Genomic DNA, 26,801 nt, shown 5'->3' with positions numbered 1-26,801 from the left:
GAGGATGGCTGGGGGAGGGTCATTCAGGAACTTCCTGAGGTTTCCAGTAGCTTTGTAGATCCAAAGTCCCGAAGGTGGTCCTTTCCTAAATGCTGTGCATGGTCCAGATGACCGCCTCTCTGAAGGCAAGGCAAGGACATGGCCTGTGCTTGCTAAGTGTTGGTCCTCTTCCCAAGGGTCCAGCCCCTAGGTGAGGACAGGGGGTTCAGGCCAAGGGGGTAAGAGGCATGGAATCATTACACAGACACTGGGAGTCAGGTGAATGCAAAGCGAGGGTGAGTGGATGCACCAGGTTACATAATTTTGGGTGACCAATCAGGTTCCTTCATACCATCTCCAAGTGCCATTGGTAGTTCGTCTCTGGGCAGACTCTCCAAGGTCAAGTCATGTACTATCAGCACTCTCAGCCTCACTGTTTCCGTAGTTACATCAGCGAAAGCTGCCTCAGGCCATGAGCCCTAATGGCTCTTTGCTGGGGACACCCACAGCTAAGTATTTGTTAGTAAAAAGACAAAAATGGAAGAACTGGGGTTCTCTTGGATTTGACAAAAGCAAACTGGCAATGCAGCATTCCCGAGAAGACCATGAATGGGGAGGCAGTTTTGAGCATGACTTTGGACAAGTCTTTGGGCCTCAGTTCCCCACTATGTAACGGGGGAGTTGGCATGATTCTGGCTGAACTCTAGACCTCAAGGGTTCCTGGGTCCTGGCCACAACATCCACAGATGTCTTGCAGTGAGACACAGCTATGATAAGCCCTCCATGTTGAAAAAAGTGGGGTTCGAGAGAGATGGAAGAAGACAGAACTTCCTGGTGGACATTGCCTCTGAGTTGAGCTCCTGGGACAGAAATGACTGAGTGTGGAAAGGCATGAGGTTAGACAGTTTGGGAGCAGAGATGGGGTAGAATGGGCTCGAAGGACACCAGGGAAGCCTAACTCTGACCGAAGATGACAGATCTGTAAGACTAAGGCTGGGAGGTTACAGAGAATGAGGCCGGTCTACGTCAGCCTTGACTCTTCATCTGTCTGGGACCTTGTTCATGTCTGTGTCATCCCTGAGGTGAGGGCTGTAATGCCACTTAATCTAGGCATAGCACTTCTTGGGCAGCCTAGGAAATGGGGCTCTTTACCTCATCGACTTTGGGTTAAAGTGTAGAGAACCCCGAGGAAAATTAGAATGGGTGTTTGCTGGCCAGTTATACGATGTGTGAATATGCAGATGAGGTTACCAGAAGAGGGGGCTGGAGAGATGGCTCGGCGGTTAAGAGCACTGACTGCTCTGCTCTTACTAGAGGACCGGGGTTCGATTCCCAGCACCCACATGGCGGCTCACAATGGTCTGTAACTCCAAGATCTCACATCCTTACACAGACATACACGCAGGAAGACACCAATGCATGTACAATAATTATTTTTTTTAAAAAGGAAAAGCTATATACAACAAGGTATCATAAAACAAACAAACAAACAAAAACCCCTAAGCCTGACAGGAGCAGGGAAAGAACAGAAAAGGCACGGAAGAAAACATAGCACCAACTTCCAAGTTCTGCTGAACCTTGTTTGTCAGTTTAGTGACGCAGAGATGGGGTTCTCGTTTTAAGGAACTTCATAGTCAAGGTCTTGGTGGAGAAGGGAAGGGTAGGAGGAAGACAATCGGTCCGGGTCATGTGCTCTCCACGGATGAGTCACCACATGCCTGCCTTCTGCTGCAGTGGAGAGAGGAGTGAAGCAGAGAATGTCACCACCTGAAACGTGAGCCATCGTAAGCCACCAGGGGGAAAGCAGTACCACAATTAGGTGCCACCAGCATTCCTGGGGTCTGGTAAGAACTGTGGAATTTTGGGTTAAGTGAGCTCTCCTGTGGTCCCAGCCGGTCTACGATTCAGAGCAGCGGTTCTCAACTTGTGGGCCACGGCCCCCACAGGGGTCACATATCAGAGACCCTGCGTATCAGATATTTACCTTACGATTTGTAACGGTAGCAAGGTTACAGTTGTGAAGTAGCAACGAAATAATTTTGTGGTTGGGGGTCACCACAACATAAGAAACTGTATTAGAGGGTCACAGCATTGGAAGGTTGAGAACCACTAATATAGAGGCTTGGGGTGGGGGGGTGCAAATTTCTACATTTGCAATGGTGATGGGAAGTGTGGAAGATTCTAGGTTTCCTCCCGTTCCTATAGAAGGTTTGCAACAGCGGCAGGTGGAAACTACAAATGGGTCCATCCATAAGTCCCCCCCAAGAGCAAAGAAGCCAAGTAAAGGTGTCTCTGATGAGTTTTATTTCAAGGACTTTGGGAAGCTTTCCAAGAAGGCGCAGGAAAGCAGAGGCCTGCTGGAAGCTGATGGAGAGGTGGGAACCAGCTCTGAGCGCCAGGGTTTAAGTCAGGACCCTGCCCGCACCCAGGGACAGTGCCACCTTGGCCTGTTGTAGCCATGCTTTCCTGGCTGCAGGATATGAGATCCACTCAGCTAAACTTTCAGTGTGGCCCTTGGGAACCCAAGGACAGTCACTCAGGCATGGGGGGGGATAAAAAGTCACATCTGTGACAGCTATCATTTCAGTCAGGAGACTTGAGCATGTTTTTCTGCATGTTTGTCAAACTCTTTCCCTCCAGCAGCAGTTTTCCAGTGGCCTCTCATGCCTGCTCCCAGACTCCTTTGCGCTACAGACTTTCCTGCAAGTGCCCATTCACAATTTCCGGGAATGGGGTTCGGTGGTGGTGGTGATGGTGACGGCTCTGCTTTGATTTTTGGCCCCATGGTGTGGGAAATGATCGCAGGGCCTCCTGCCTGCTCTGCAAGCTTTCTCTGAAACTACAGGCCCTGCTCAGAAATCATTCTGGCTCCGCTCACCTTTCCAGCTGGCCTGTCTAGATCCAGTTATCCGGGGGCGGGCCTCTTTAGGGTGGGGCCTCTTCAGGGTGGCAACTTCTCAGGTTATCATCGCCTGCCTCAGGAGGAGGATGCTTGACTTTTGCACAGCCCTCCAGCGTCCTCACCCTCGTGCTCCATGGTCTCAAAGAGCAGCCGCACCAATGCTGGCCGTCCTTGGGCTACCAAGGCCCGGGCCAGGCCTAGGACCTCATCGGTGTGGCCACGCCACACGCGCTGCAGCTCCTGGCGCAGGCGCGCCGCTGGGTACTTGTTCTGGGCGTGGCGCAGCCAGACGTCCACCTCCCAGCCCACTTGGCCGTCGCTTAGCTGCGCCTGGCTCCACTGGGCCAGCAGGGCCTCCAGCAGGCAGCCGAAGCCCTCGGCGTGGCTGGATCCCGCGTCGTCCAGCTCCACCGCACGCTTGAAGCAGGCTGCGGCGTTGGCGTCCTCACCCTGGACACGCAGGCATTTGCCGCGCAGCAGCTGCAGCTCAGGCAGCGTGTCGCCCAGCTCCAGCTCGCCAGCCTTTGCCAGGAAGACCAGAGCCTGGTTGAGCGCCGCCTCATCCACTGCCAGCAGCTCCCGCATGGCATCCACGCCCATGTAGTAGTAAACCTAAGGGGGTGGATGGAGCCGAAAAGGAGACACCTGTACCAGAGTTCTAGTCCCGGCCTCTCCACACCCAGTCTTATGACTTTGAACAAGCCCTTTCGTGTACAGGTGTGACGTGGTCACCTTTGATAGCCCTTCCCCGAGCACATCATGGTCTGTACTGACTGTGAAAAGAGAGAGCGGGTCGGTGGAGAGCGGCTCCCGAACCCCGTACACACATTACAGCCCCCAGCCCACGGGGCAGCTGGAGGAAGAGGGCAGGATGGGTACCTCCTACTCCTCTCTGTCCTCAGTGCCCAGGCAGCCCTTGTCTCTCTTACCTGACCGATGTCTAGGTAGGTCCTGAGGCCTGGGCACACCTTGACCACTTTCTCAAGGTCAGCTTTGGCACAGGCCAGGTAGTTCCTGTCAGGCATACCCCCGAGTCCCACCTTGGCACGTTCCAGGTCATGGACGTAGGCTCTGATTCGGACCTGCAGTGGAGGGGCAACTCAGGAAGCACTCCACACAAGACGTCTGCCTCTTTTCTGATCCAATGAGAGAGCCAGGTGGCTCCTCAGCAGCCACCAGGGACATCCTGCATGGCTGCAAGAGCCTGCCACCCCACGCTGGGACCCAAGAGTCTTAGGTCTTACTTCTGTGCCAGCTACGGTAACCACTGCCCATTCTGGGCCTGTCTCCCTGTTTAGAGGAACTGGATGAAGTAAGCATATCCATCCATCTATCCACCCATCCATCCACCCATCCATCCACCCATCCATCCAGTGTCCTCCCCCAATCAGCTGGAAGAAGTTTCACATCATCTAAACTTCATGTTCTAAGCTGAAAACTTAGCAATTCACAAAACCTACTATGTGCCAGGCACTGAGGAGATGGTGGAAAGCAGGATAACAGAGCCTCTGCTCTTATGGACTTGTGTGTTAGTAGGGAGAAATAATAAGCACAATAAAAAGCGAATAATACATTAGGTGTTAAGAAGGAAACACAAAGGAAAGAGCAGAAAATACTGGCAAATAGTCTGACAGTTTTGGTAAGAGGCCACTTGAAAGAAGCTGAAGTTCTGTCAGGCCTGCAGGAAGGGAGCTAGAAAGCCAACGGGATATCTATGATGAGAGCGTTCTAGGTGGAGACCCGGGCCAGTGAGCTGGGAGAGAGCAAGTGAGTCACAACAAGATGCTGGGTAGAGCTATCCCAGCCTAGCTGGGTCTGGGCTCCTGGTGACACAGGAGTGGGCTGAAGCTCCCACTCTGACCTGTTCCTTCCCTTCTGTCAAATTCCTTCTTGCTCTGGTTGTCTAGCAAGTGTAACCTCTGGAGCCCCAGGGAGCGGAGGGAGGAGACGTGGCTGTGATGCTCACAGAGTGAAAGCAGGCCACTGAGAAGGGGGCTGCCTCCCCGAGTCATGCCCCCCACACACACACTGGCACTCATCTCTCGGGAGGATTAAACGAGAGCACGGCATGAGAAGAATTTTGTAGCACAGTGGTTTTCTGTTTAGTTCCTGCAGCCACGGAGACCGGGAGCACATTCGGCTACCAGGTCGGGTGAAAGGTTGTAGAGAAGAAGGTGAGGGGGAAAATGAACGCAGAGCTGCAGGTGTGGCCTCAAACAGCCGGGTGCTGCGGGGTGCTGGAGACGGAGCTGGGTCCAGCACAGAGAGCAGAGGGAGGCAGCTCTCACCTCGGGGTGTGACCGGAAGAAGCATCGAAGGCATGGTGCAGCTCTCGAGAGAGACAGTGAAGCTGCTAACAGTGGACTTAATAAAAGCAATCGGTCAGTCACAGGGAGCTCTCTGGATGTGCTTGCTTCCGAGTTTACGTGCAGCACCAAACTTAACTCTCTTAGCTCAAAGGGCAGGTACTGTCAAGTGTCTAGATGACCCCCAAGCTCCATGAAGATTCCAGGATCTTCGCCCTTGACCTTTGGCCTCTTGTGGCTGATGGCAGGATGAGGTGGGGCTGCAGGCTGGCTCACCTTGGCTCTGGTGCAGTATGCCTGCCAGTTGAGCTGTGGGTCTCTAAGTACATCCAGGGCCATGTTGCAGGTTCCAATGGCCATATCCTGCTTTCCTAGGAAGTGGAAGATTTTAGCCAGGCGATTCAGGATGGGAGGCTGGTTCTTGGCGATCTCAATGGCCTAAGAAGGTAGGGTCAGAGTCAGTCTCTCCCTCCTCATACTCACGGGGTGTCTAGCTGGGCCAATCTCTCCCTGCCAACGTTCGGGCCGATTGCTACCTGTTCTGAGGGGCTTGTCTCAGAGGCACATGGCCTGAGAGCAGAGCCAGTAAGGAGGGCCCAGCAAATCCATTCTCTCCCCTAAACCACTGGGGATGAGAGGGAGGAAACACAGCCAAGGCAATGGTGTGGATACAGGCCCCCAGGGGGACTAGGGGGATGGGTGTGGGCCAGTGTAGCTGGGGAGAACAGAACAGGTATAGAAGGGGGCACGCTTGCTTTGGGTGAGGAGAGGACAGAGATGGAGGGCTGGAGTAGGTTCTTTTCCAGGTGAGTCACACAGTGGGGTTAATCCAGAGAAGCGGAGGGCCCTTGGGGGGGGACCTGGAAGACCCAGTCTGCAAAGCAGGGGTACCCAGGACGCATACATACCTTGCCAAAGCAGTCCAGGGGATCCGTCCCTGAGTACCCGCATTCGTGGACGCCCATGGGGGTGGTAGAGAAGGTATCCTTCCTCTCCAGCAGCATGCCAACGTAGCACCAGCCCAGAGCTGGGGGAGGGCAAGAGAGGGTCTTTAGGGAGTAGTGGGGGCAGGGAGAGCAGGAGCATTGTAGAGGGAGGATGTGGCAAGACACATTCCAGTGCTCACTCGGGAGAGGTCATTTCAGGGATATAGTTCTTGGGGCCTCCTGGGGGTACAGCCCCTGTGATTGCTGGTTGGCCTTTAGAACGAATGACTCACCTGCCTCCCATACCTCTCTTCCCTAACCAGAGCTGGAGGTTGTGGGGACACATGCTACACAATCCAAGATATGGGTCCATGTCATGCCTGTTCTGTGGGTTTTGTTTGTTTGTTTGGTTTGGTTTGGTTTTTGGTTTTTTGAGACAGGGTTTCTCTGTTTTCACCCTGGCTATCCTGGAACTCACTCTGTAGACCAGGCTGGCCTCGAACTCACAGAGATCTACCTGCCTCTGCCTCCCCAGCGCTGGGATTAGAGGTGTGCGCCACCACTGCCCAGCTGTTTGGTGGGTTTTCTGTTTTGTTTTGTGACAGTCTTGCCAGGTAGCACAGGCTAGCTCAGCACTCTGGGCCTTTCTGCCTCAGGTTCCTGACTCTAGAGGCAAATGTTTTTAGTCTAGCCACAGCCCCTGGAGCCCATGATGTCTAATCCCCAAGGACCCCAGAGCTTCTCACACAAATGGCCACTTCCAGGAAAAACAACTTACTGTAGAGGTCACTACTGCACGAGATGACAAGACATGCCACCTCTCCACCCAGATGGGGTCCCCACAAAAATGGCTCAGTAACCCCCCTCAACTGCTATAGGCAAAATCCTCTCCCTTAGTGGCTGATTTTTCTGTTCGCTTCCCTGCTGTTTCCATGAAGTGTATTTCCAATACATTCTCTCTTTGCCCATTTCCATGTTGGTAAATTGTTTTGCCGACAGCGTCCAAGCCTTCTGTGTACTCTTTCACATGGCACTCAGTGCCGGGACCACACAGTCTGGCTGGCATCACACCTGGAGCTGCTATGCTCTGCAATGGCTTTATGTACTGGACAAGCAGCCTGGGCTTCCTTGGATAAACATGACTATAAGATAAAGCCAGGGTGAGGCAAAAAGAAAGGGCCAGGGGCAGACAGAACTACAGATGCAAGACAGCAGGACAGAGGCCACTCTTCAACGCTGCCTGCAGTTCCCACCTTGGTGTCTGGAGTCTGAGGACTTGAGGACTTCCCGGAGCAAGGCCAGGGTACGGTTGAAGGCTGGCAGTCTCCTTTGTTCCTCACTGCCCATCTCCAGGAAAATGCCATCCAGCCTGTGAACAAGAGGGGGTTGTGACCCCTGTGTGTCCCTCCCAGCCACCCATGGAGTGCTGCCATGGTACCCACAGGCTCCTTGCCAGAGGAAAGCTTTCCCACCTCTGCTCCATCTTCCGCCAGGCTTCCAGGCCACACCCCTTCCCTCCATCCCCAGTCCATCTCCATTCCCAGGCCTGACCTCAAGAAGAGCGTTGCCATGGTGAAGTACCAGCTCCTTTTCTCCTCTGCTGGGATCTAGGAAGCAAAGACGGGCGTGCTGTGTGGTGCTTACTGAGATGCTCAGGCTGCTGTGTACAAGTCCTCATGCTTGTGAGCTTGAACTTGAGGGAACAGGTACAGCAGGGAGGCCTGTGGCCTTCAGCAGCCCTGGTGGCAGTGCCTGGCTGGGCAGCCTCAGGCAAACTGCTTTCCTCCTCTGACCAAAGGGCATTTGAGATTAGCCATACAGAGCAGGTGGGGAACATGGTTTTCCTTCCCCAGATAACCCCGCCCTCCTCTGGTTCCCCAGCCTGGGGCTCTGCTCAGCTGGGTTCTCCCTTCTCACCACTTTTCCTTCTCTCCTCTGGCACTTTCCTCACCTCTACCTTCCTGAGAAAGCCTTTCACTCCTGAAGTGAGTCCATGAGGCTCAGAGCCTCACCAACCTTACCCGGCCTCCCAGAATATTTTCTCATTATTATTCTTGCCAGCCTTACTGTGCATTTAGACTGACTTGGGCACCAGATAAAATATTTATACCACACATTTAGGGGAGTAGCTCCTCCTGCCTTGGGAAGGAATTTTAATGAAAACCAATAAAATCCCCAGTGCATATCGGCAGCTCTGCCTCTGGCTCTGGCCCCTCCCTCCATGTTCTCTCTTCTGCCTTCTCAGCTCAGGAGCTCACTCACCTCACTCCCCACACACTCGCTTGCTCCAGCAACTTTCAAATCAGCCAGCATTTCTGAACACCCCTTAGGTGATGTGGGAATGTGGCCTCGAATGACAGTTGAACAAGCCGGCAACAAGAACAGACCTGGGTATGTATAGGCCTCACATGTGTGCCAAGGTTCTCATGCCCATTGCCTGGATCTCACAGCAAACTTAGGACTCAACTTATCCCTACGTTACAGATAAATTCACTGAGGCGCAGAGAGGTGAAGTGACTTGCCCAGGATATCATAGCTGGGGCATTGTTTAGTTCCATAGTTCATGCTCTGGCCACCATGCTAGACGGTCAGACCCTGGGGGAGGAGCAAAGTCTGATCAAGGCCCTGAGAGTGATGCAGCCAATTACAGCAGGATGACGTTGCTCTCAGCCTTCAGAGGTCTTGTCCCTCCCTCCCTCCCTCCCTCCCTCCCTCCCTCCCTTCCTTCCTTCTTTCTTTCTTTTGTTTTTTGAGGCAGGCTTTCTCTGTATAACCCTTGCCTGTTCCTGCTGTCCTGGAACTCAAGAGTTTGTAGGCTGGCTTCAAACTCAGAGATCTACCTGCCTCTGACTCCTAAGTGCTGGGGTTAAAGGTGTGCACCATTACTGCCCAGCTAGAGGATATGTTTTCAAGCTGGGTCTTTAGCAGATGTATGGAGCAGGGACTAAGGTATCTGGCAGGAAGGAGATTGGCTTGAGAAGATGCATAGGGACGTGAGAGAGAGAGAGAGAACATTGTGTGTGTGAGTGAGGTGGAGGGAGCCGGTGAACGGGATCTTGGGTAAATTGTGTGTGTGTGTGTGTGTGTGTGTGTGTGTGTGTGGTGAAGGAGACCTCATGCATCTGAGCTCCAGAGCGGTATGACAGCTTATTGGGACGGGGACAGGAAACATGAGCTCCAGAGGCCTGATGTATTTCTGAGCTTTTTTCCCCTCCCACCTTCTGTGTGGTCCAAAGCTGGGCAGTGAAGACAGAGGGAAGGTGGGCCCCCATGGTGAAGGGCTTTGGCCTGGCAGGAAAGCCAGATGTAAATACACAAGGGATTCAGGGGCCATAGGACCCTGGAGGAGTCCTCCCCAACCCAGGATTTTCTCCAAGGCTTTCTGGAGAAGAGGCACTAAAACAGGGTCCTCAAGGAGAAAGGGAGCCACCTAGAGGGGTATATGGATTAAAAACTATCCCAGGACTGGCCTTCTTGGGCTGAAGTTCAGAAATGTGGTGTGTCGGGTTTGCATATGACCAGGGGTTAGAAACCCTAGCCTGAGGAGTTTGGGAGCCAATGGGAAACATTGGGTTTAGGCTTAACATTGGGAAACTAGGCTTAGAACTTAACGCCCATCTGTAAGGCAGTGGGGAGCCATAGCAGGGGCTGGAGCTGGCTGGACAAGCCCCCATGTGTGCTTTTCTATTCAGAACACCTCAGTGGGTTAAACTAGGCGGGAACGTGAACCCTGGGGCTTTGGCTAGGACGGAACTGAGGACAGAGAGGCAGGCCCCAAAGGTTCTGGGGCATCCTCGAGAAACTGGGAACATTTCCCAAAGCACAAAGCAGGGAAACGGTGGTAGCTCACCTATCTGTTGTCCCTACACAGACCTTGGAAGGAAGAGAGGACTCAGATTTATAGAGCATCTTTTCTGGGTCACACTGGTCAAAGACTCGCCCATGAGCAGCTCCTGCTGCCTTGGGCCGCCTTGTTAGTGTGACCTCTGGCCACAGGCATGCCTTGTGATTGATTAACCCAGGTCATGGAGGGAGGAGGCCCCACACTTCCTTCCACGCTTCTGACAAGAGTTGGGGACTACACAAGACATGATAGAATTATTCTAGGTTGGAATGAGCAGAGCAGAGGCTGAATAGCTCACATGCCTGAGTGGCCTAACTGGGTGGCCCTAGGGATGAGTGGTTAGGGGCTGCATCCTTAAGAGCAGGGAGGACTGTAGAGGAATTTTAATTTAGAACATGGCTCTTCTGGCAAGAGATCACATCCAAAGATCTTCTAGGCCTGTGTGATCCAGCTTGAATATAAACACACCTTTAATCCAGGAAATAGAGGCATGCAGATCTGAGTTCAAGGCCAGCCTGGTGTAGAGTAAAGAAATGAGATCCAGGTATGGTGGTACCTGCCTTTTAATCCCAAACACTGAAGGTAAAGTTAGTCTGTAGAAGGAAGCACCCGTGTTTAAAAGTGATGTCTAACTGAGTGGCAGAAACAGTGACAAAGCAGAGAAAGACTTGACAGAACAGGATATATCCAACTCTCACAAGAAGAGAGAGGAAAGGAAAGCTACTTAAGAGGCAATGAGAGAGAGAGAGAGGAGGCAGTTTTTTGTTTTGTTTTAACCAGGACAATAATAGAGAACTCAGGTGAAGACTGAATGGGCCAGAGAATGGGAAAAAGCCAGGAGATTAGAGCAGATTGCTGGACTAACCAGAGCAATTCAGAGGCTGAGAGAAAAGTCAGATTAAGTTAGTTGGGAGAGGAGTTTGAGCCAGAACAGCTGACTTGAACCAGCCAGCCCAGAGCTCACTTAAGAACAAGAAAGGGTGAGCTTCTTCAGCAGTAAGTCTCAGAGGCTGAAAACGTTCTAGGCCTAGGTTAGACTGCACAGAGCCAAGAAGCTTCCAGGACTAGGCCTAGGTTAACAGGAGGCAGTAATCCTTCCAGACAACAATTGAAACAGTCAAATAAAATTTCCTTTTACAGAGCCTAGTGCTGTGCTTCTTGGGGTCCTGTGTGGGCAGGGCCCTCCCAGGCTAAACACTCATTCCATCTCCCCTGGTATGGACTGGCCTGGGGCTGCTTTGTCGTGTGTGCAATCCCTTTGGGGCCCTGAAGACACCCCACCATACCCTATTCCCCCTTCTCTAGGGCTACAGGCACCTCTCTTACTCCTGGTGTTGGGTGTGCTGTCAATTCTGTTTTGTTTTGTTTTGCTTTGAGACAGCCTAGTGGGGATTTGCAGTGTAGCCCAGGGTAGCTTTGTGCTTACATAACAGGCGTGTACTCTTACACCTGCCCGAGTCACTGCCTTTGGGCAGGGCCCTTCTTGCTGTGCAGACACTCCTTTCATCGGCGTTCAGGTCCAAAGACGTTAAATTATTCGCCCAAACCACATGGTTAGTGAACGAGAGAGCTAGGAGTTAAAGTCATTCCTCCACGGTCCTAACCTCCGGCCTTTTCCATAACACTGTTATCAGTCTCCCGGGGCACCAGAGAGGTGGAATGGTTTACCCAGAGTTCCGCGGGGGTTAGCATCACGGTTTCCAAGCCGGCGCCCCACTCCCACCCCCCACCCCCGGTCCCTGGCTCTGCACATTGCTAACATCCTCAAATTGAGAGCCGGCTTATGGTTTTCACTGTGGAAGGAATATCGCCGCCTGGTGGCGCTGTCCCTGAATTGCAGGAGCAGCGCTTCCTGGCCCTCCTCTCCTCACCCTCCATATTTGGAGACTAAACTGACTCAAAAAATGCAGCTATCTGAGTGACACACGTGACAAATCTCAAATGTAGCCCCTAAGCAGATCACACTTGTGAGTAGGCGTCAGGCTGCAGGCTTCAGGCGGGCTTCTGGGTTACAGATGGGGTCAGTGGACGCTCCCTCTGCAGCGCAATGCCAGCCTGAAAATAGCCTGTGTCTTTAAAAATCCTGGCCGTTTCCGAAGTAGCAGCTGAAGCTGTTACCAGGGGCAACCTGGCAAGTGCATTAAATTAAACAGGCCTGTGGCTGCTGGTGTGCTCCCGCAGAAAGGAGCAGAAAGGAGGGTTCCCCCGCCTCTCTCTTGCTGTGGAACCTCAGCGGGCAGGCAAGGGTTCCCAGCTCGCAGGGGCTGGGGGTTTAGGCAGCCTGGGAGGAGGCCAAGGCTGAGAGCAGTGTGGAAGGAGTTTCTGGGACTGCCTGGTATGGGCTCTGCGTGATACACCCCATGCTGAGTCGTCATCAGTGTCCTGGGGGTCTGAGGGGGGCCAGCCGCCTCCATCCTGGGGCGGAATCTCAGCAAGGAAGCGCATGAGGCCCGAGGCTAGCTGCAGGTGGGGGTGAGAGATGAGCTCTGAGGGGCTCCCTGAGCATCAGCCGCGACCTCACTCGTCATTTTGTACATCCTACTGAGACCGGGACAGCAGGCAGAAAGCCACGGAGATGGCAGTCTTCACCTGCTCTTTCAGGCCGCCTCTGACTTCAAGTTCATTCTTCCCACAAGATCTAACCTCCATGAGCTAGGGTTTAAACAGTGGCTACCATTCGCAAAACACAGCTCAGCTTAGGACCTCAGGATGTCCTGCAGGGAAGGGAAAGAGGGATTAATTACCATCAGATGGGGTATGCCCTGTTTTGGCAAGATAGTGTCCCCAAAGCCACAGGAAAGCCTGGACTGAGATGCTTTGCCTTCCCCCGACGCCGCTGCCACCATCCTGTTTAATGAGAGAGGTTCTCACTGCACACCCCGGGCCGTGAAATCTAAAGCGTGAAGTCACCCTGCCTCTACCCCCTTCGAGGATTTACAGGGGCGCAGCACCGCACACAACCCTCGCTATTTGTTACACTGACCGTCAAACCAATAGGTAGCACCTTGTCCCCATGGCGTCCGCATCAGCTCTCGCCTCCCGGTTCCTGCCCCGTTTAGGTTCCCGTCCTGGTTTCCTTTGATAATGAAGAATACTGTGGAAGTGTAAGCCAAATAAACCTTTCCTCCCCAAACTTGCTTTTTTTGGTCATGGTGTCTCATCGAAGCAATAGAAACCCCAACTAAGACATTTAGTTGTTTTTGGTTGGTTGGTTGGTTATTGTTTATATTTTGAGACAGGGTTTCATACTGTAGCCTAGGTTTGGCTTCAAACTTGTGGCAATGCTCCTGCCTCAGTCCGGGTGTACCAGGGTTACTGTGCGAGCCACCAGTAATGCAAACTTGTGACTCACTCCTCTGTGGTTTCTAGAGGTGTGGCCCGGGAGGCTGTGTGCTTACATCCCTCTCCACTGGGCCGAGTTTGAAAGCCACTGGCTGGACTGACAGAGAGGGTGGAGTGAAAGTGGGCTGACAGGTGTATCCTTTCTCAGTGGGCCAAAGGATCAGAACTGTCATCCTCCAGGAAGCCTGAAGATCTTGCTTCTGTGGCCCGTGGGGTAAGGGACACAGGCAGGTGACCCGGCAGGGCAGGTTTGTGTTAACTCAGGCATGTCCTTGGCCGTGCCTCGGGGGTTCAGAGACAGGGACTTTGGAAGCATGGTGATTTTTAAAGATCTTCAGCTTACAGAGCTATAAGCCTCTGATTGGACAGGATGGTCAATCAGGTTCTAAGAAAGTATTTATACCTGGCAAGGTGAACTTTGCCCTGGCAGCTACTCTTCCCATTCCAGGGAGGGCCCTGAGCCCTGACTAATGCTCTCCTGATGTGAAGGAGGAAGTTTCCGGCCTTTCAGCTGCCTTGGAAAGATATAGTCTCTTTTCTCATCTGGATTAGAAAACAGCCTACCAGCCACAGCTCAAGCCCACAGTCCAGGCAGGAGGGCCAGGATGCAGGTCCTGATCTGCCTCCCTCCAGAAACCGGTCTTTCAACCCCATCTGTGACCTTGTGAGGGCTGACACTGCAGAGGTGTCAGGCCTGCCTAGGAATGTGTCCTTCTAGCACAACCGGAATGTCTTCAGTGGTGACATAGACAGCACGGGACAGGGAGAGGTTCTTCCCGCCCCGCTGTGGGTGACAGGGTTCTCATTTACCTGCCTCATGGCGTGTGTGGAATAACAGAAGTTTGAGGCCCCCCAACCCCCTCCAACCAGGGATCCCAGGAGGTCACCGAGCCAGTCTCTGTGTCTGTGAACTTCCTGCCTGCCTAAGATGCTTCTTGGGGGTGGGGGTGGGGGTTAGCAAATGGGCTGGTGGAAGATGTTTGGGAACTGAGTGCCGTGCCTTGGAAGTGAGTATCGTCATCTTAGGTCCCCTAGAGAGTTCACCCGGACTTCAAGCTCTGAGCTGATCAACTGCAGCTCCCTGTGGTCCCTTAGTCAGTCCCTTCTGCAGGCCCGGTGGGTTGTCTTTGCCTCGTGTGGTGCCCACACTGACTGCACCTTGAGGAACCACATTGTTGTGGATCCAAGGCAGACTCCAAGGTCCGTAGTGGCTGTGGGCCTGAGGAAATCTTGTGACTTCTTAGGTAAGAACAGTGGGCCTGGCTCTCCTCAGCTCCCCAGGGGCTCTACTGTGTAGCACCCCATGGTGATTATTTCTTCTGTCAGGCACAGTTGATGCTAAAAGCAACTAACCTCTGGGGTCTTGTATCTATGCGACCGTGGAGACCCAGCCCTCAAAGTTACCAGGTAAGTGGGGAGAGAAGGTAGCAGCAGCCCCAGAAGCAATGAGTAGCAAAGGCGAGGGGACCCAAGGACATCGCGATTCTGAGGCAGGAACCTTGTGCCCTGAGCCCAAGCACCTGCCTTTGGTCCCAGCCTGTCACTCACGGCTGTGTGCCCTTGGGCAAGTCTGCACCTCTTGGAGCCTCTGCCCCCTCGTGTGTGGAGGGGTGTTGATAGCGCTTTACTGCCAGCATTTCTAGGGGATCAAGTGAGGTGACAGAGAAAAATCGCAGGCATGGGCCGTGCCCAGCTCAGCAGCCTGTGGTCTGGCTTCATCCTCCTCTGTTCCTGGCTGAACAGAGGTGTGTGTGTGTGCCCCATTGCACCCATGTACACACAGGAATCCTGGGGTTGCTGACTGAGGGCCCCCTCCAACCCCGCTGAGCATGAAAGATGGAATGCCCGCTCTGTGCGTGACGCTGGCCCAAGGCATCCCTGATGGTGAAATCCAAATGATGTGAGTGCGCTGGGTCCCCCCTGGAAGCTTGCTTCTCCCCTGGGGCCTGCTGGGCCGTGTGTGTGTGTGTGTGTGTGTGTGTGTGTGTGTGTGAGGGGAAACAGGTGCCTGGCCGGCAGTGGGTCTGTGAGGTGTGAGTCAGGCCAAAATGCTAATGAAGGCGAAGTTCCAAGCTCAGACAGCCCCCAGGCTGGGGTTTGGAGTGGGTCTTAGGGTTACCAAGGCCGGCTGAGAGGGGTGGGGGAGGGGCTGTGGGTGAGTATATGAACATGGGCACATGTGGGCCCTTGTGTGGGCATGCATGTGTGCAAGTGAGTGTTCATGTGTGTTCACGTGTGAATCTGCTTTTATATCGGCAGGCACGTGTTGTGCAGGGCCACCCTCCAAGCAAAGCGACCACCGTCTTCAGGAGTCCTTCTGACCTGCTCAGAAAAGCTCAGCGGCGTCGGGCCTTTCACCTTCCCTCTTAGAAGGGGCAGAGAGAGTCATGGGACCCACAATCTGGGTAATCCAGCTACCCCTCGACCAGTTGTAGGCAGTTCTGTCCTAATTGCACATGGGAGGCTGGAGGATTTGGGCGGGAAAGGGGACTCCCGCCACACAGCCAGAAGGGAGTCATCATTCACTTCACTGGGAAGTTCAGACTTCCCAGTGCTCCTTCCTGTAACCCCTCAGCCCTCACCCGTCGCTTGGTAAATAAGCCTGATAAACTCATCGGCTCCCCACGGTGAACTTTGGTGGGATTGGACCTTGCGTTGTCACTGGAACCTTAGAAAGGGGACATTGTTATTGTCTCCCCAAGAGAAGAAGTTTTAGCAACAGTGTGAACACGCATGTATGTGCTCACGTGTGAGTGCACATGTGGGTGTGTATACATATGAGTGCCCGTGTCTGTGCATGTATGAATGCTCAAGTATATGCATTAAGCCCCCAGTATTTTAGGAAAAGGGAATAAAAATAAAATTACTGAGTGACTGGGGATATTTTTTTTTTCAGGAGAAATAGAAAAGTTCTGATGTAAGTTTTTTTAAAGTTTACTTAAAAAACAGATTTTTTTTAAAGACTTAAAATTGAGCTATTCAACTCAATTAAATATGTAATTGGTGGTAGCACATATCTTTAATGCCAGCACTCAGGAGGCAGAGGCAGGCAGATCTCTGTGAGCTTAAAGCCAGCCTGCTCTACAAAGTGAGTCTAGGACAGCCAAGGCTACACACAGGGAAACCCTGTCTCAAACAAAACAAAACAAAACAAAACAAAACAAGACAAAACAAAATTAACAATAATCACAAGGGGCTGAAGAGATGGCTCAGTGGTGAAAAGCACTGGCTGCTCTTCCAGAGGACCGGGGTTCAATTCCCAGCACCCACATGGCAGCTCACAACTGTCTGTAACTCCACTCCCAAGAGATCTGACATCTTCACACTAATGCACATAAAATAAAATTTTAAAAAAATGAAATAAATTATTTTTAAAAATAGTCAAAGGACTCCTGCTCAGGTGTTCAGGTCTTCGATAGCCTCTGCTGGGGGCCGGTAACAAAGGCAGGATGAGACAGGGGCCTTGTCCCCTGAAGGACAAGGCAGAATTCCCTCCACAGATGCTGTCTGGTCCAGAGCCGAGCACAGTGCATGCTGGGGCCCGAGGTTCGGGGAACAACTGCACAGGATACCAATCTGCATCCCATCTGGTGCTTTCCTGTCCCTGTCCCCTTCCCAGCAATGCTGGGACAGCCGTGTTGGGATCTCATGTGGCAGAAGCCGAGGCTCTGAGACTGCAGCCACCTGTGACTGGAGGCAGAATCTTCTCTGGATCTATCAAGAGCAGTGGGTCGAGACCCTCACAGGAGTTGTCTAAGACCATCAGAAAACACAGATATTTACATTGTGATTCATAACAGTATCAAAATTACAGTTAGAAAGTGGCAATGGAAATAATTTTATGGCTGGGGGAGGTCATCATAACCTGAGGAACTGTACTAAAAGTTCACAGCCTTAGGAAGGTTGAAAACCACTGGTCTAAAGACAAATTTTATGCTTTTTGTTCTGTTCTGTTTTGTTTTGTTTTGTTTTGTTTTGGCTTAGAGAGAGGGTTTCTTTGTATAGCCCTGGCTGTCCTGGAACTCACTCTATAGACCAGGCTGGCCTTGAATTCAGAGATCTGCCTGCCTTTACCTCCTGAGTGCAGGTGTGAACCACCACTGCCTGGCAACTTTGTGCTAATGCCCATGGAACCTTGAGTTCGTGACCAGGAACCACTGATAATCAGTCTGTCTCTTTTTCTCTCCTTTTCCCTCTGCCGGTCTCCCTGTGTCCCTCTGTCTCTCTGTGAGAGAGAGAGAGAGAGTGTGTGTGTGTGTGTGTGTGTGTGTACTGTATGTGTGTGTCTGTGTCTCTGTGTGTGGTGTGCGGACAGAATTCGGGTGTAGTGTAGCAAGACCTGGATCCCATCCCCAGTACCGCAACCCCAAACCTCCCAAAAGGGAATGAAGAGCCGAGACCAGACATCCCAAAGACACACACACACATACAACATTTACAAGGAGAATGAGCAGCCTCACACTTTCACACTGCTTTCTTTGTAGTAGGAGTTAGAAGACAAGCAGCCACTGCTCACCAGCAGTCATTTGTCCCCTGGCCTTGAGGAGTTCCTGGCTCTTCCTGCCCTGTCTGTGTAGCCCCTCCCAACAGGTAGCTCTGTACCACCCACCCCCACCACCCTCCCACACTGCACTGCATGAGCTTTGATGGCCACTGCCCACCTCCACTGCTAACTCTTACAGCTGGGGAGTCCTTCCTCCTGCTTCCCACCCTGAGCGCCTCCACCTTCTGCCTTCAGCGATCTCCCCAGCAAATGGTGACTGGCCTACCCGAGCTCTCTCAGCACTCCGCATCCCAGATTTCTGAGCGCTCTGGAGGGGTCTCCCTCTGCCTTCCTTCTCTGATCCCAGAGGAAAGCAAAGGGCTTCAGGCAAGTTAGAATGGGACTATTCAGCTCCCACTCACCAGCTCAGTACCCTCAGGCAAGCTGCTAGCTTCGCCTTAGCTCCTGGTCTCTCAACTGCATCCCAGGGTTCCGATGTAAGAGGAAGCTGGGAGGTGCCCAGAGGGGGCAGCTACATGAGGAGGCTCCCAGGAGCAGGTGTGTGCGGCTAGGCTCTGATGGATGCATTTGCTTTCTAGGCAGAGGGCAGTCTTACACGGGGAGGGATAAAGCCGCCTGGGACTTGATGTGACGAGGATGGACACAGTCAGGGGAAATGTGGCTGAAGAGGAAAGTGGGGCCCAATTTCAGAGCCCACGTCGGTAGCTCTTGAATCGTCATGTGATCTCTACAGAGCTTCGGGCTGCCTCCTCAGGCCCTAGTCTCCGGCCCCAGGCCAACTCTCTCTGCAGTCCTTATGCCCTGGAGGCTCCTGCTGCAGGGCCTCTACAGGCAGCAGGAAGTGCCTCTTCCAGAAGGCTCCACCAGCCCTTTCTGCTGGAAGGCATTACTTCTCCAGAATTTGCTTACTGCTTCTCTATTCCGCAGGACCTGGATTTCCCAGGTCGCTGATGATGCCAACATTGGGCCCCCATGTGCCACTGAAGTCTGTGTCCATGGTCAGGCCCTGGGGAACTGGTTTTGTCTCAGAATGTGTGCTCACTGGTGTTCATACTTAGACTGTCCCGTGCCGTGGGCCCGCAACCTCAGTTCTCTGGGGGACATGTCTAAATTGTTCCCTTGGCTTCTGCTCACAGAGAAAGGTGACTAGCGAAGGAAGTAATGTTTGCTTTTCTGTTGTTCAGGGGCTTCTTAATGTGGGGACTTTTTTTTTTTTTTTCAAGACAAGCTTTCTATGTGTACCTTGGCTGTCCTGGACTCACTGTGTAGACCAGGCTGGCCTCAAACTCATAGAGATCCACCTGCCTCTGCTTCCCCAAGTGTTGGGATTAAAGGAATGTGTCACCATGCCTGGCTCAATGTGGGGACTGGATAAATGAGGAGAAATTCAGCAACCACCTGTTTGGCATCCCCAGGTCTCTCTATTACTTGACAGGACGATTACAGTACATCTCCGGCAGAGACCCAGAGCTCAGTGCTGGCATCTGTGACCTCTGCACGGAGGCCAGAGACAGAAGCTTTGTTGTAGTAAATTTTAAAAATGGCTGTTGGGCTATATAACATTTATTATTAGCCCTAAGATTATCACAGCAGTATAATCTAACCTGCTAGCCCATTAATAAGACACAGACACCTGTTAGCTTTATAATTGTCTAATTTACCTTGGGCCCGGCAGGTATTTCACGTACGCTGTCTCAATATCCTCACCATCCATCTCCCCCATCCAATGCCATCTGCCTTAACCATCCTCATCTGGACCACCTTTCATCCATAATCCCACGGTACTTGCTTTTCTTTGTCATCTGGGCCTTTCCACGCCATCACTGGAGTCCTTCTCCAGTCCCACATGTTCCTTCTCCTCGATAACCCATTGTTGTCCTCCTCCTTTCTCTCTGCATCAGTCTGTCTCCCATGATTCTCTCATCCCAGAAGCCAGGGGAACCTTAGCCACGCCTACCCCATCCTGCCCCACCCAGGTATAGGCCATTTAATCAACCAATCAGGTATGTCTTAGGCAGGTTTACAAATCAAGGATGGGTGTAACCAGAGCTTGAGGGCCAGTAACACGCATCAGACCAACCTCCAACAAAGCTTGTTGAAGCCACACAGTAAAACGGTAACAGCCCAAGTCCCTGACTCTGCCTGCTGGAATCATCACCGCTGTCCTATTTATTGAGCATGTACACAGTACCAGACGCTTCACGAGCTCCAGCATGCCCCATTGGCAGGGGGGCAAACCCTACCTCTCCCCTGCCACAGCTGCTCTGCACAGAACTGAGAGGCAGCTCCCCAAAGCAACAACCTCCAAGCATTCCATCCTCTGGCTGACCATTGGCTGGGCAGTGGCGACTGTGACCTGTGGTGATTATACAGACAGGGAAGAGCAGGCCTGTCTGCCTGCCACTCCTAAATCTTTGCCTCCCTCACTAACCTCTTCTAGGAAGCTCTGTCCCCCACCCCTAGCACCTCCTGAGGCTAGAAAGGGACCTTGGTAGCTGTCTCCCGGCTCACAGTCATGTCCACAGCTATTCGTAGCTTGTGGGTGGAGGAACCTCTGTAGGAAATGGAGGATCCCCTATGGCTGTCTCTGAGAAGGCCCTTTCTAGGGACTTCAGAAACATTGACTCTTAATTATGTCATCAAACAAATGGTGCCACCATTATACTGATGAGAAGGCCTATGACACACTTGCCATCATTATCTCATTTCACCAAGAGGGAAAGGGCACTTGGAGAGTCTGGTACCAGCTGATTGTTGTGGACATCTCACGGAGCTGGGCCTTGAACCTGGGCTCTTTCAGCCTAAGTCCCCTCTTGACCTCTACCCTGCACTGTTATCCTTAGATCCACGCCCTCCAACGTGGCCTTGCAGCGTTTGTCATTCTAACACTTCTCCTTGAAGAACCTGTATGCTTTCTCGAAAAAGACACTCGGGATGTATGTGTGTGAAGGCTTTGTGAATGGAGGCCAGAACCGCTGCTCTCAAGGGAATGTTTTCCCACATCCCTCTTTCATCAGCCTCAGTGACGGGGAGGCCTCCAGAATGCCCTCCCCAGGGAGCCCACCTGCTGGCATTTCTGACCTGCGTAACCCCCTCCCCTGCAGCATAGGTTGCATCCAGCGACTTGTTTCTAAGAGACAGAGTACAACAAAAAGTATCAACAGCCAGCTAGGGACTAGACTCTACTGAGTGTGAACTGGTGCGGCTGTGGAAGGCCCCAGTCAGGCAGACCTTCAGAGGACACCATTGTCCCCAGCACTGGTTAGAACCACACCTAGATTCGAGACTCACAGGCTGCTCACTCAGATGTGCTTACTGAATAGACTGCTGAACTCAGGACCCTTGATCTGCACGACAGATGACAAGCATAATAGCATCTATTTAGTGCCAGCACCTGTGAGTGTCACTGTGTGCCGGCCACGCCGGTTTACAGTGAGAAATCCGATGAACGCTGTTTTCCCTGCTCCTGAAACTGTTGCCGCTGAGCGGGAGGGACAGGCTTGGGGGACAGCTCTGGGGATGCTGTGACCAGCTTGGAATCATGGAGGCTTCCTTGGAAGGGGAATTTTTGAGACAAATCTGAAAGCTACAGGGGGCTATGCAGGCCACAGGATCAGGAGGTACCCCAGGAAGAGGCAGAGGAGACACAGGAAGAACGCTGTAAGGAGCCCGCCCACGGGGGGGGGGGATAGAGTGAGGGGATGTGGGACTTAGTGAAAGCCTGGAGGAGGGGCTCAGATGTCACTGACCGCTAGAAGCCATTCTGCCAGCCAGTGGGGAGGGGGCTGGACTGAGGACATGGCAGTGAGGTGCAGCAGCTGCGTCAGCGGCTGTGTGAAGCATGGGGCAGGAGAGGAGGGCTGGAGAGCGACCCCAAAGTTCAGGAAAGAAGTTTCAGGGGAGGCTGGGCTGGCAAAAGAAGGCTGGGGAGGAGAGGGAAGATCTTAGAAGCCGAGGCAATGGAGCTGACAAAATCTGGGGTCTAAATGGACAGGTGGATGAGGGGAGAGAGGAGGAAGAAAAATCTGACAAGTCTTTTGGTGTTCGGTCGTGCCTCTTTTTAGTTGTGGCATATGACTGACAACAGCAGAGGAGGGAGAAGGGATGAGTTAGCCTGGTTGGGTTCGCCTCAGCGCAGAAACAGAGAGCTTAGGTAGGCAGCAGCCAAGAACGCACCCCAGCAGAGGAAATCGATGCCTGCAGCCCTCCCAGCACCCACCTGCTGCGCGTAGCTCAGCGCTTTGTCGTAGAGTGCGATGCCCGCCTCCAGCACCTGAGAGTGCTCCTCCGGGCTGGCACAGCCCACGTCGAAGCCATGTGCGTATCCCTGCTCCGCCAGGCAGCGGGCGGCGCGGAGACGGAGGTCCCCAGAATCCTCGGGGTCCCCTGCCAGGCCCATGAGGCTCGCCAGCCGCGCGGCGCACGCCTCCTCCTCGTCCTCCTGGCCCAGCTGCCCGTAGACCTGTACCAGATTGGCCCAGGCGTTGAGGTTGCCGGGGTCCTCGCGGGCCACCTCCAGGAAACGCTCGCGGGCCTCATCCAGCTTCTCCAGGTAGAAGGAAAAGGTTCCCAGGAGGTGACGCACAGCAGGCAGCTGCGGGGTGGCCACTAGTCCCAGCTCCTGCCGCAGACCCTCCAGCTGGAGCTTCAGGTCCCGGGCGCGCAGCTGAGCCGGGGAACGCGGCTCGAAGTTGAGCTGCATCTCCAGGTGGAAGTGGCCGGGCAGGTAGTCCAGTTGGTCGATGAGAGTCTCCAGGTCCCCAGCCTCGGGCTCCGCCATGGCTGGCCCTGGGCCGTCCTGCCCTCCCCCAGCTCCCAAGCACAGTGGATGGAGCGGCCTCGGAGGGAGCCCCGCACACACGACGGTCCCGGGCACCTCTCGCAAGTGGGTGGCTCCCAGAGCCAGCCAAGGGCTCGCCCTGTGGGTGTTTCCGCTTTCGCTGCTAGACATCAGCATTGCACAAGCAGGTGTGCCTGAAAAACAGGTGTGGTGCATTGCCAAACGCGAGGCCCAGGAACTCCGTGAGTGGCAAAGGCAGGTTTTAACGACTCAGCAGACTGAAGAAACAGGCTCGGAAGAGAAAGGCGCTTGGCCAAGGTCACAGAACCAGGGCATACCCAAGGAGACCTGGAACCTCAGGGTGCCCAGGCCGGCCAGGTCCTTCCTCCATTGGCACTGCTCCGCCCTCCACACGGAGCTGTCAGAGGAGGCCCTTCCTGCTGTGCAAGTCTCCCTCACCCTAGTGCTCCCTTGCGGTCCAGCGCTCTTCCGCCGAACACAGCAGGCCTCCGCCCTCTAGTCTTTCTCTGGCCAAGTGTGCATCTGGCCGCTCGATGGAATGTTCCGGCTCTCCCCTGCCCGGCAAGTGCTAGGTCTACTTTTGTTTCTGCATCCCTGATAAAGCACAATCCCTTACACCCAGGTTTCCTCCTCCGAGGGCCAGGGAGGTAACAGGTGAAACGGATGAATAGCTGCTTTGACTATCCTTCTCCGGATTGGCGCCAGGACGGTCCTGCTCCCTGCCTCCTGTTTTCTTGCTCTACGCCACCTCCCTCTCAGATTGCAGCGCTCATCAGGCTTCTAGAGTGCAGGACGGACTGCGGCGAGGCAGAGTTCCCTGTAGACTAGCTTTCCAGCCGTCTGTACCTTGCACTCTTCCTCACTCATCTTTTGTCTGCGGCTCTTGCCACCCTCAGCCTCCTCCGAAGACCAGCCTTTTCACAAGAGAAAATGGAGCCGCTAAGTGAATTTGAGGAAAAAAAAAAAAAAAATAGCGCTTCAGCAAGTGCTATTTTCAAATCAAAACATCTGGGTGCTATTTTTTCACCTACTAGTTTTAGATTTAAAATAATTATTTAATGATTTCTAATACAAAACTTACCATAGGTTGCTGTCAATAATGAGATGAAGCAGCCTCTCACTGTTTTGGGAGTATCAGGGAGGGATTGCCTGAGAACTTAGTTTTCTAATTTTGTTTTTTTCAGATTGTGTTGGTAAACAGTGAATACAGACATTTGCATTTTGACCTTTAACAGATGTTTTTACTGTGTGTGTCTGTGTGGTGGGGGCACACGCGTGTCTTGGCGGCCCTATGTGGATCCGGCCTGGGACTCACTAGATGCACCAGGCTGGCCTCGCGATCACACAGCTCAGTCTGGCGCCGCCCTTTGGGCACACCGCCGCATGCAGGCACTTTAAGCTTGCAGCCTACCGGCATGAAGCGCGTTCACATTACTGTGGAAACGTCGCCACCGTCCAATTCTGAAACCTTTTCGTCTCCTCAGACTGAAACTCCTCCGCAGCTGCTTAAACAATAACTCCCACCAGAAGTGCTGGCTCGTGTCTTAATATCAGGAGGCTGCGACAGGGGCATTGCCAGCTCAGGGCCCATCCGATCGGCCTGACAACATGTGAGACCCCACTTCAAAATAATTTTTAGAAGGGTAGGAAATGCAGCTCAGTGATGGAAATAGATAGGATTACATCTCAGTTTCCACTCACCCCCCAGCCCCCACTCCCCATCCTCAAGCGCCTAGTAACGGCCACTCCACTTATTTGAATACTGTAACACTTCATGCAGGTAAAACAACATTTGTTCTTTCATGTCTGGCTTATCATTCAGCACAATGGCTTCAAGTTTCATCCACGATGTGGCATGAGTAAGAATTTCCCTTATTTTTGAACTTTTTGCTTTATTTTACTTTTTCACACAGGGCCTCTATGTAGTCCGGGTTGGCTTCATATTCACGTAGCCCTGGCTGGTCTGGAACTCTCCTACTGCCTCAGGCTCCGAAGTGCTGGGATTACAGGGTATGCCATTGCTGGGGATCCTTCCCCCCCTTTTAAGAAGGAGCAATGTCCCATGGCCAGCACTGTCTGCATCTGTTACTCCTTGCCCATCATTTACCATGGTATATATGTGGGTGATGGTTATTGCGAACAGTGCTGCTACAAGTAGGGCTATGTTATGTGTGTGTATGTGTTCGGGTTTAGAGTTGCTGGGTCATGTTGTAATTCTGTGAGGAGCCACTGTACTGTTCCAAAGCAGCAGAACCACTGTTATTTCCCCATCCACAAAGCACAGAATTTCCGGTGTCTTTACATCCTCGTTAACACACGTCATTTTCCCTCATTTTGTCCATATGAACCGTCCTGGTGGGTGGGCTAGACTTTTGAGCCAACTCTACGACTATGAGCAGGAGTTGAGAGGGAAGGGAGCGAGCCGGTGGGCCTGGGTGTCTCGGGAGCTGGGGAAGTTTGAAAAGGCCAGAAGTTTTTCAATGCAACTGGGGGTGTGCTCCAGGGCCAGAGCTGCCCATAACTGGAGCTCACAAGAGTATGGGAAAGAGGTGGCAAGAGAGAAGAGCTAAAGGAAGTGGCGAAAGCCCCTGCGCAGTCTCCATGCTGGCTGAGAAGCACGGCTTGACTGCCCTGACCTACTCCGGGTAGGTCAGACCTTAACAGCTATAGATCTCTCAAGTGTTGAGTCCTGGGTTGGGCTGTGTGGCCACATGCTTTACGAGATGTGGCCAGGACAGTTTATTCTGTTTGAGTCTTAGCTTTCTTTCATGCATAATGAAAGAGAGTGGTTTAAGTTGGCCATTCGAGGACGCTTCTATTACGGGAAGGGGCTGGACTGTGCAGGGCAGGTGGCCTCAGGACAGAGCTGACCCATCCTGGCCCACTCTGGCTCGTCTTGCAGCCAGACTCTGGCCCCTGTCCCTTGGCTTGTACCCTCCACCATTCCTTCAAGCTGTCCTGCACCCCGAGAGGATCACTGTAGAAGATAAGACACGAGCAGCTACAGGCAGATCTGTGCCACCCCACGAGGAGTGCCTAAGGAGGCCCAGGCTGGAAGAAGGGGCTCCCGCCTAGTGTGAGAACAGCCACACTCTGTGACACTTCGGTGTGGCTCTCCAAAGGAACTCCAGTCATATGTCCTGTCCCAGGTGGGGAAATGGAAGCCCCATGAGCATGCCTTGTCTAGAGTCACCAGCTAGGAAACAGCAAAAGCAGGCTTCAAATTTATGGGTAACTGCCAAATTGGACTGCATTCATTCATTCATCACTTAGCAGATATTTCCTGCATGTCTGCTGTATGTTAAGTACTGTGTCTGGAGTAAACAAAAGAGGCCCTTTCTGTGGGCCTCCCAGAGGCCCTTTCCAAGGGCTAGGAGTGTCCCTATTGAGCTCATCCACCTAAAGTAGTTCATTTAATCCTTTCAGGAGCCTGGAGATAGACTATTGCCTAATTGCATGCCGACACTTAGAGAAGGAAGTGACTTTCTTGGGGTCCCAGTGCTGGGGAGGGTGGAGGCCACAGCTGATGCCTCGGACCACCAGCTTCCATGGCATATTATGGGTGCTCTGTCCGCTGTGACTGTGTGGCTTCCAGGCCTGGAGCCAGAACTCCAGCTCCGCCTTTAAACACCAGCTTTGGAGTGAGGAGGCTGTGCCTCTGGTGTGCTTTGCCATCGGTTGGATGCAGGGCTGTGTCTATCCTCATTTTGTCCCAGGAGTGGGGTATAAGCAGACGTCTGTTCCATCTCCGATGAAGGCCCTTGGCGGGAGCTGAAGCAATGATGGAGACATCAGACGTTTTCATAGCACAGCCAGAGGATGCCACCTGTGGGGAAGTCAGGAGGAGGAAGCGCTGGCCATGCCAGGCTGGGGCACACCCTTCCTTCTTCCTTCACCTAGTGAGTGCCTCCTTGTTTGGGATTCTTCTCTATAAAGCCCTCCCTGAAGTGCCTCCCCACAGGCTGGGTCCCACCCCTATCCCCAACCCCTGAGCCTGGCCATGCTGCTGAGGCCGTCTTGTTTTCCTCACTATACTCAGAGGCCAGCGGCCACATTTGGGTTGCAGACATTCTTTAGTGTCTGCCCAGAGTGGATGCCTGAAGTTCCCCTCTGGTGTCCCTAAGTCCCTTCACCCATCTCTCCACCTTACTCGTCCGTCCTCCCCGCTCCATCCAGCTGCCCCTCCAGAGTTCCCTC

The 26,801-nt window shown here is 53.1% G+C and overlaps 1 protein-coding gene across 2 annotated transcripts; it reads right to left on the bottom strand.

Annotated features, from left to right (window-relative positions):
• Positions 1-1,444: 1,444 nt before the first annotated feature.
• On the bottom strand, positions 1,445-23,209 carry Ttc22 (tetratricopeptide repeat domain 22). Of its 2 annotated transcripts, XR_002476363.2 has the most exons (8): positions 22,023-23,209; positions 7,665-7,720; positions 7,367-7,482; positions 6,096-6,214; positions 5,464-5,625; positions 3,811-3,963; positions 2,858-3,493; positions 1,445-1,707 (listed from the first exon to the last, which is right to left on the bottom strand). XR_002476363.2 is itself a non-coding variant. In XM_021635265.2 (7 exons), the coding sequence occupies exons 1-7, from the start codon at positions 22,797-22,799 to the stop codon at positions 2,957-2,959; spliced, it is 1,920 nt and encodes a 639-aa protein (XP_021490940.2). In that variant the 5' UTR covers positions 22,800-23,209; the 3' UTR covers positions 2,261-2,956. The 2 variants fall into 2 exon arrangements, 1 of the variants encoding a protein (XP_021490940.2); XM_021635265.2 differs by lacking the exon at positions 1,445-1,707 and having other exon boundaries at positions 2,261-3,493.
• Between the last annotated feature and the right edge of the window lie 3,592 nt (positions 23,210-26,801).

Source organism: Meriones unguiculatus, chromosome 12 (genome assembly GCF_030254825.1).
Source record: "Meriones unguiculatus strain TT.TT164.6M chromosome 12, Bangor_MerUng_6.1, whole genome shotgun sequence".
NCBI lineage: Eukaryota > Metazoa > Chordata > Mammalia > Rodentia > Muridae > Meriones > Meriones unguiculatus.
Note: the sequence above shows the minus strand (reverse complement) of the source record. Positions and strands in the feature narration are given on the sequence as shown.

What these genes read in the sequence shown, in the direction of transcription:
- Ttc22 (XM_021635265.2), bottom strand. Translation starts at nt 22,799, where the DNA reads ATGCACCACACCTGTTTTTCAGGCACACCTGCTTGTGCAATGCTGATG. An exon ending in CTCAGACTCCAGACACCAAG is followed by an intron (nt 6,215 to 7,366) that starts GTGGGAACTGCA and finishes GCCCTCCCCCAG; the next exon opens with CTCTGGGCTGGTGCTACGTT. An exon ending in CATACTGCACCAGAGCCAAG is followed by an intron (nt 3,964 to 5,463) that starts GTGAGCCAGCCT and finishes CCTCCACTGCAG; the next exon opens with GTCCGAATCAGAGCCTACGT.